This window comes from Syngnathus typhle, linkage group LG2 (assembly GCF_033458585.1).
Source record: "Syngnathus typhle isolate RoL2023-S1 ecotype Sweden linkage group LG2, RoL_Styp_1.0, whole genome shotgun sequence".
Taxonomy (NCBI): Eukaryota; Metazoa; Chordata; class Actinopteri; order Syngnathiformes; family Syngnathidae; genus Syngnathus; species Syngnathus typhle.
The window spans coordinates 19167323-19177036 of record NC_083739.1 but is presented as its reverse complement, the minus strand read 5'-3'; the positions used below and the strand labels follow the sequence as shown (position 1 = coordinate 19177036).

Here is a 9714-nt window from a genome sequence, read left to right as displayed (position 1 = left end):
CTCATTATCACCAACACAACAAAATTGAAAGCTTGACAGTTCCTTAGGCTCTAACATGCAAGGGCAGCATCTTTATAATGTGTCCCTTTTACCCTCAACAAAACAATGAAAAATCAAGTGGTCTTGTTATTTAATAATGTTGACATCCATTTGTTATCATTACCGAATTGTAACAAAGTATTTCTGAAAGCCAATGTACTGCTCATGCACCATCAAAAAATATAATGACATAAAATAAGGCAACACAATGAGGACCAACTCTTAATATAACATTCATACCTGTATGATGAGGTCATGGACAGATGAGTTAAATGAACTGCATGATTATTCATGCCTTTGCGCAGCCGTTAGGCTTTTGTCTTGGTTCAGACACATAGCTTTCGTTTTGATATCTTTGCACTGGCTTAGTTCCAGTGAAATGTCGAATTACAGGGCCCTCAAAGGTCAGGCTCCTCCACACTTAAGTCATCGTGTGTCTTTTCATTCTCCTGTGTGGCCACTGTGGTCTGCTGACCAATTAGTCCCGCATCAAAGATTAAAAATAAAAAATAAAAAATGTAAGATCGCATAATGTTCTCTAGGTGGCGACAAAGTTCCAGAAATGTCACTGAGTCGACGCTGATTACAATTATCCACATTATTTTCTAAACCATATCAACTTTTTTGCCCAAATAATACTTGCAAATTCATGTACACTCACTATCTGTCATGCCTTGTAAATATTTGCCAGCTGTTTCTATAACATTTATTACTTATATATTGACATTTATTTGCATTTATTTATAAAAACTATAATAGATGGTACAGATAAGAATTGATTGATTTCGAGTTGGATAGATAGGGTTTGTTATTTTATGGTTACATTTTTGTTATTGTTATTAGTTAGGTTGATGTCTACGAGGGTAATACGTTTTAACAACAACAACAACAACAACAACAACAACAACAACAATAATAATAATAATAATAATAATAATAATAATAATAATAATAATAATAATAATAATAATAATAATAATAATAATAATAATAATAATAATAATAATAATAATGTTTTGGTTGAATCTCGTCTTTCTCTCCTGTCGCACGTCCCGTTATGTGGGCGGAGAGAGAAAGCGACATCTCCGCCTCCGACTCTTCACGCATACTCGTCCTGGAGGGCAAACGCTGCGAACGACAACCGTTGCGACTTTGCTAGGAAATGCATATTTTTATACATAAAACCTTGAGATAATTTTAGGCATTCCTAAACACAGTGAAGAGTGCACATCTATTAATGGGATCCTCTCGTATGTATTTTTCTGTATCGCTTCAGTGCGTGAGCTTTTCATTGTAGCCAGAGCGAGGATCTCGCTCCTTTTGTCTGTGCGCTGTTGTTTATTCATTTCTGTAGAACTTCTGCCTCCCACTACCCTACAACAAGCGCTATCATTTCTGTTTTCCCGGTTCGCTTCAAACGGAATGCATGACAAAGTCAAAGGAGGTTGATGTCCACAACAGCCCGGCTCACCTCTCCTTCGCCTCGCCTAAGGAACGGAGACTCCATCTCCGGCAGAAGATGGAAAGCGGAGGCGGGAGAGAGAGCTCGGACAGTGGGCAAGCGCAGCACGCGGAGCTGCCCGCTATAGTCTTAGCTCAGGGAGGAAAGAAGAAAATCAATCGCGCTCCGTCACCTGCCAGACCCAAGGATGTACCCGGGTGGTCCCTCACGAAGATCCGAGGTGGGATCGGCGCCCCCAGTTTGAGTGTGAAACCGGGTGCAATCCACCTGGGGAGCCGCACCTCCAGGCGCAGCCCCATAGGAGGTCTGAGCGCTAAAGACACCAAAGCCGATAAAAGTGGTGTGAAATCGGTGGGCAAGTCGTGCGCTTCCTCAGTCAACGCGTCGTCCAAAACCCCGGCCGCCAAGATGTCTAAAAGTAGCAGCGGTGCACGGAGGAGGGTATCGGACGCCAGCATTGGATCGGACGACTTATCCAAGGATTCCGGCTGCGCCACTGGGAAGCTTTCCCCCACAGACAGCAGCTCCGAATTGTCGGACTGCGCCTCCGAAGAACAAAAGCTCTCATCAGACGCTCCCAGCAGTGACACTGAGTCGAGGAGCAGCCGAGGCGGAGGGGAGAACCTGCTCGGGAATGGAACATCACAACAACTCGCTGCTGCTAAAATCTTCACTGAGAAGGGCGATAAGCACCGATTGTCCATTGGTGTTGAGGCCGGAGAGGAGAGCGCATCGCCGGCTGAGGAGCGCTCGGTCACCTCGGTGGACAGCCGAATTCCGGCCAGCACATCTCTTGCTTTCTCTGACCTCACTGAGGAGTTTGTGGACAGTATGCATGAGGAATTTGTGAGGGAAATTGAGGAGCTGAGATCTGAGAATGATTACCTCAAAGTAAGTCACATACTGTATATTTGAATTGGCTGATGATCATGGGCTGGCCAGGTTGGCAGTGTGTTGATTGCATGCAGCACACTAATTACCGTAATTTTTGGACTATAAGTTGCACCGGAGTATAAGTCGCACCAGCCATAAAATGCCCAAAAAGGAAAAAGAAAAAAAATCATATATATGTATATAAGTCGCTCCTTAGTATAAGTCGCCCCCCCACCCAAACTATGAAAAAAACGCGATTTATAGTCCGAAAATTACGGTAGAATCATTTCCATTATCATTGACCCACCGGACCCACATAAGGGTGCTGCTCGAGATATTAAAGCCCATTAATGTCATAACACTGACCATTTATATTGGGCTGCCTGTTGCAAGGGACCCACAATGCTACTCTGGCTTTTTCGGGCGAGCTCCTTAATGTGCCTTTAGGGTTTACGGTACAGTTGACTCAGACATGCGTCTGCTGTTTGGATGCAAACCAAGGTAAGGTAAGGTAAATGACCTTAGAATCTTATGAGCAAAACCTGCAGATTTGGAGCTGCCATGATGACACACAATAATATTTTAAGGGCATGATGCTTTTGTGCAGTCTCATTTATATACATAACAGCTATCCAAAGCTACCAGACACCCATACCAAAAATCCAAATTGAATATTTTGCTTTGGTATCTGCTATGTCTGATTGCTAAAGGGGATTGACTCGAGTGCAGTTGATTGTAGTTTGTTTGATAATAATGCCGTATGTTGATTGACATAATTATCAATTGAGTTCTGTCAGTTAAATGGCACACCCTTAAAAATGGTGTTAGAAACAACCCAATCTGGGTAAAAAACTGGACCGACATCCTGGTTTGTTTTGTACAAAACCACCAATTTATTTGTACTAAACAACCCAAATTGACGATGCAAAGTGTTGCCAGGCCCACTGAGAGCCAATTACGGTCTAGCCAGTGCCTTTCTCAAAGATAGTTCCACAGCGGATAGTGGGAGCTCGGATTTGTGGAAAAGGGGACCTAGATCAACCTAGATCTCGGAAGCAATTTGACAATGTGACAATACCCCCCCCCGCAAAAGCCTCACAGCATCTGTCGTTGCAGCTGTGAGGAACACCTGCTTGGTGCAGATGAAGTGAGCATCAAAACCAGAGGACTTGAATAGAATATTTTTGTAAACCAGACGTGCATCTCATTCAAAACAGTCCTTTTATTTATAGGTGTCAAAGTGTCACTAAATGTGAAACATTCAACATGCAGACATAATATGTAAATATTTAATTATAAAAGTAAATCGCACTGTTTTGACGATACATTATATATTATGATGTGTGACACGATAAAATAAAAACCCTACCAACCAAGAAAAAACTACTTTGTATTTTCTACATTGTAGAGGACTGCACTTAATGAGAGCAAAATATTTTTCTCCTTGCAAATATTGCTCAGCTCCAATTTTGAACCAAGACTGCAATCAGGTCTTTGATTGGCTCATTTTCTTCTGACTTGCTCGCTGATCACGGGAGCAAGAAAACCTCATCCCTGTTGTTCCTACCAGTTAGCTGTGAAAAGCGGGTCAGTGGAGCATTTCTCTCTCGGTACATGAACTTGTGATTCCCCAGCTCTGTGACCTCACGTCTTCGTTCTCTGCGGCCGTGTTTTCTCCGCCTTACTGTCTACACGTGTTTCATGCTCTGTTTTCCCCACCTTTCCCCCTTTTGGTTACCGGCGTTTATCCTTCCTATTCCCCACCTTTCCTGTCTTTTCGGCCTACCATTTCCTGTTTTCGCCTTTAATTCACTTCTTCCCCTCTGTTCTTTGCAAATGTATTGCGCTCTAGTCAGTGTGGCGCCAACAGATTCATTCACTCAATAGTAAACTTCTGCAAAGATGTTGGGATATTTTTATGTTTGGAATTATTTTTTTATTTTATATTCTGGTGACTTTTCTATTAACATAAGATAATTGATTGGTGATGACCTTTCTTCTTTCAACCTCATTGTTCATACACGAAGAGTGCAGACACACCCAGCCTACAGCAGTGAAATGTTCTTTTATCATTAGCTGCTGACCCATATTTTCCAGCTGTGGTAAATGATGACAGCATTATTACTACTGCAAACAGTAATTCTTTTTTTGGCTACACACACACTCTGGGAATCACTCTACTAGTTCAACAGTGTCCCACAAACAAAAGTGACCCAGTCTTTGTTGGGACCAGGCACGCAATTTTAAACACAGTGACCTGATATGATTTATGCTCCTCTACTGAAATGAATAATTCATTCCTATTATATACACAAATCTTGAATTATCCTCGTAGCGCCTTGTCCACCCTCTGTCATTTTTTCATTTGACATCTAGTTCCTGATGAAGTAATATTTTTTGCTTTGCTCTTAACTACTGACATTTCCCTGCGGGGACTGTAAGAGTATTCACAAAGAGAATCCAATATATTTGATCGGATCTTTTACCTCCTTACTAGAAAGTAGAAGGACTGAAGAATCAATACAAAACAATTACCTTACTTTTTATGCACTTTTTTTGTTATTCAGGACATGATCTCTGGATTATATGACCTATTTTATTTGAACAGAGGAGACATTGTCATACTATTTGTCATCCTGAAATGCGTTGTGATTGTGAGGAAGGCATGTCAGCTAATGACAAAAGGCGGTGATTTTGAATAAACACAAAGGATAATCTGTTTGTATGAATGACTGACACAATAATAAATACTGTATATAAGGCTGACAGCAGAGGATTTGGACAATTTTAAGCTAAAAAAATGTCTCTAAACAATTACTCCATCAAACAGTTGTCGATTAATTTGATAATGGATTAGTTAGTCGTCAATTAATCGATTCATTTTGATAGCTCGAGAATTTATTCCCATCATGTATTCTGTTCTGTTTCCAGGATGAGATGGAAGAGTTAAGATCCGAAATGCTGGAGATGAGGGACATGTACATGGAGGATGACGTCTACCAGCTGCAGGAATTGCGGCAACAGCTGGAGCAGGTGTGTGTGTGTGTGTACGCGTGTGTGTGTGCTCACCCAAGCATGTGTGGATGAGAGCTCAACCTCACACTGAACCTCATCTTCTTTGTTCACATATTTTGAAAACACAGACATAAATCAGAGACTGCTGCAGAATGTTTTTAAGCCATGTGAGAGTAGAGTGGAGCCTCTAATTCAAATTCTTTAGGGAAAAAAGTATTATGTAAAGGGCATTATAAAAAGACAGTGGAACTTTTTGAGGTATATTTACCGTTTGAGTTCAAAAGTTCTACAACCTGAGAAGTATTTGTGTTCAGTTGTAGTTCAAAATCAAGATCCAATGTAATTCACTCACAAGTTCTGATTTTTTTTTTCTGTTACAAAGTGGTTTTGACCCTAAGTGTGTCTTTGATTGGCAGGCGAACAAGACCTGCCGCATTTTGCAGTATCGGTTGAGAAAGTCAGAGCGGCGCTCCATCCGAGTGGCGCAAACGGGGCAGGTTGATGGTGAACTCATACGAACGCTGGAGCAAGATGTCAAAGTAAGTGTTTGCTTCCAAGATCTCGCCTAGTATGCAGACTTGAAGGTTTGCTGTCACGTCAGACAGACAGTTTATAGACTCATTCAGAAATTAGTTGGGTCGAAAATGACATCATTTGGGTCAAAATTGGACTTGGGTCAATTTGCCCCATTTTTCTGGGTCAATTATGGGGGTTATTTTGTGATACAAAACAATTGAAAGTTGGGTCAAAATAAGATTTATACACAATTGAAAAATCTGCAAGCTTTGTGATTAAGTATTATGATGAGACTGGTGTTGCCTTGGCTATTATAGTTTCATTTGGAGAAATTAGCATTTTGTCATTCCTCCATTTACTTTCCTTTCATCACAGGAATGTGCCGTTTTTGCCAAGAATCATTGTCCACCTACTTTAAGAAATTAAGATAGGAACTTTGGTGAATGATACTTTGATAACCCATCAAGCATTCCAACCGTCCAAGGGAAATTCAACTTGTTACCAAACGGTAATGTACTTTCCTCAAATAACCTTGGTCATGGATGACCTAGTTCTTCCACAGTTTAAAGACTGTGGTGACGGAATGCTTCAAAACCCCCTTAATATTATTTGATTTGATTATCAGGCTGCCTTAAGGACAGTGAACTACACTCTTCCGTTAAACTGACCTCAATGACATGCGCATGCACACTGTCATGAACACCCACATGACACACACACACGCACACACACGTGTGTATGCGCTTGAGCTTCTGTCTGTTTGTCCCAGGAATGTGGATAGACGTATTCAGATTCTCCCCCCAAATTTTCCAAGTAATGGAGAACAAAGAAAGTGTTATATGCTAAGTGATAGTTTGTATGTGTGTGTGTAGGCCAAATGTGTGTTTGTGTGATATCACGTCAAACCCCCCCCGCTTGCCTTTTCTGTCTGCGGCTCAGCTGCTGTCTCACCATCTGGTTGTCCTGAAAGAAGGAATGATTGAAAGAGGAAGTGGAAGGGATGAGTATACATCCTGTGTGGGTTAAAAAAAAAAAAAAAGGGGGCAACTGGTGACTGTTTGAAAATTCAAATTAGCCACTCAGAGTGAGCGATAAAACAGGGAGGGGGGACGAGTAAAAAGAGGACAAGACTGCAAGGGGGATTATGTGACTTTAATGGAGTTGATTTGAAACAAGATCTGACTTGAATTTTAAATAGAAAGATTTAAAATGTAAATTGAAAAATGCTATAAAGCAAGAGAAGGCTCGTTCATACCGTGAGCATAAAAAGAAAATAATTTTCCACGTGCCTTTTGTCTTCTCATGCAAAACAATAAAACAGACAACTGTGCCCCCTGAGAATACTTTCCTCAAATGTATATGAGTCCCCCATTTCCGCAGCTCAAGACAATTGTTCTTATTGTGCTTTTACCACAAATTACTTTCTTCTGTTTGGCTGCAGTGGCTGTTAGGTTAGGCATTATAGCATCCCATCAAACACCTTCTTAGAGTGTATTAAAAAAATGTTAAGGCATGATTGTGGGAACTTTTCCTGGAAAAGAAAACATGCACATGTAGACAACTTGAGTTAGAGCAGCAGAGGACTGCAGTAGAAAATACGCGTCCTGTGAAAAACGACACTGGTGGGAGATACAAACTGACATCAGTGTGTCCCTCAACAACACATGAGTGATTGTCGCCTTGCTACCAGGGGCAAACGCTGGCGGGGGTCAAGTTACAACGCATTGTGTGCGTGTGTGTGTGTGTGTGTGTGTGTGTGTGTGTGTGTGTGCGTGTGCGTGTGTCTACTCACTATTCATGTCGTCTTATCATTCGCCTTACAGACAGGCACTCTTGCCTCTCATCACTGAGTCTTTTTAACTGGTAAACTGGCAACACTAATGAAACTAGTACTGTTAAAATGATTAGCTAAGATATTGGCAAAATGTCCAAGAATAGGAATTGAATAATCGCCTTTTCAAATGAGTATTTTCTAATTTAATTTTATTTATTATTTTAAACACAATAATAATAACAATAACAAAAGCAACAACCGTTATATGCAGTTCCCTCCAAAAGTATAAGGGACAGAAAAGTGGATTCCATAGCTTTTGCTGTATACTGTACTGACTATATTGCCAATTAAAAGATGAATATCACACAAACATTCAAAATTCTAGATTAAAAATAAAACAAATTTTGATTCTAATGCAAATCTACGGGTACAGAACTGCCAGTCGACAACGGGTCCACTGTCCCTTTCTGACATAATATAGTGCTTTACTTTTTGGACAGACTAAACAGACAGAATTGGTGCTGTCCAGTCAGTGTTTCTCTTAGTCGTGACAACTTGACCTTGACTTCTTGAGCTTCACAAAACTGAGCTGCTTTACCAAATTGGCTTAACTACTGCTTATGCTTGAAGGCACTGATTTGGTAATGCACGCGCACGCACGCACACACACATACACTCACACATACATCATCCCCCATCTTACTGCTCATTTCTTGAGCCTGGGAGAGTGTGAAAACTCTCATGATGAATGTAATACGTACTGTCAATGTTGTAGTCAGGCGACTGTTATTTTTAAACGCATCACGTCTGTTTGCTTTGTAATGTGTGTCAGTGTCAAGGCGCCATGTGACTCGGCAAGTGTATTTCCCAGAACAAAACAGAATCTCCTTCAGGAGGCCTGACATAATTTCCTGTCCCACTCACACACTGCTCTCATTCCCACAGACAGCTGCACACATCTGGACACATACTGTAGTGTATACCGTATTTAGACACAGGATGTACCTAGTTATGCTGTCCATGATGTCAACGATTCGGAGTGTGTATTTTTTTCCTTTGTCATTTAAGGTTCATCATCTGTTTTAGCCGGTTTTGGATAACTTGATAATATATAGTTAAGTGCATGAAAGCCATGTGGCTCCACTCTAGTGACTGTTGCTCAGCACTGACTGGAGGCAATGCAAAACTTCTTAGTTAGTGCCAAATAAGGAGAGAATGCAGCCTACTCCAGCAGTGACCCAAAATTAAATTTGCTTTATGGTGAAACATGTAATATGTGTGCTGCATACACTCGCTACCCCGAGATTATGTACAAATACAATAATGATAATTTACAAGATCAAAAACTATATTTATTGCTGTAGAAGTAGTAGTAGAACGAGATTTCAAATTACAATAAGAATTTTACAAGCATTGTATAATAGTTGTTTTGTATTTAATACATAAAATAAACCCTCAGGTTTATTACCTCTGCCTCAGGGATGAGATTTTTCCGATCGTTTCAGACCAAAACGACCATTCTCACGTTAAGCGCATGACGCACGCAACAAACAAGTTGTTAAGCAATTAAATTAAGAGTGGGGTGCTGTTAAGAGATTTACGAACTGGTGTTAGCATTAGCTGGCGCTAAATTGGCGTGCGCTTAATGTCGTTCATGCCTGTTTAATGTGTCTTACATCTGTTTGGTGCATTTGTTAATCATTTCCAAGATAGGTTCCACCCCCAACTTTGTCGACAAATATGTTTTGGCTTGCAACTAACAATTATTTTAATAATCAATTAATCTGTCAAATATTTTGTCGATTAATCAATCAATCAGATAAAAAAAAGATGTTTTAATTGTCACACCGTCATCCTATGACGCGATCCACTCTCTTAAGAAGCTTCACTTTACCCTCAAGACAACTGAGGGTCAGACACAAACCCCCTTACGTCCTCATTATAATGTCTAAGTCAGAATGATCTTTTGTCAAAGCAAAAGGACTGAAGCAAGTTAATCAATCAAAGGCAGCTCTATCTGAACAGCTTCTGCTCA

General features: G+C 40.6%; 1 protein-coding gene across 2 annotated transcripts in view; it reads left to right on the top strand.

Annotated features, from left to right (window-relative positions):
• Positions 1–1128: 1128 nt before the first annotated feature.
• Positions 1129–9714, top strand: part of mtcl2 (microtubule crosslinking factor 2) — a 42562-nt gene continuing 33976 nt past the window's right edge. For both annotated transcript variants that reach the window (XM_061299472.1, XM_061299465.1), the window contains exons 1-3: positions 1129–2392; positions 5306–5407; positions 5806–5928. In XM_061299472.1, the coding sequence (XP_061155456.1) occupies positions 1466–2392; positions 5306–5407; positions 5806–5928 (1152 nt within the window). In that variant the 5' untranslated portion in view covers positions 1129–1465. The remainder of the gene's footprint in view (positions 2393–5305; positions 5408–5805; positions 5929–9714) is intronic.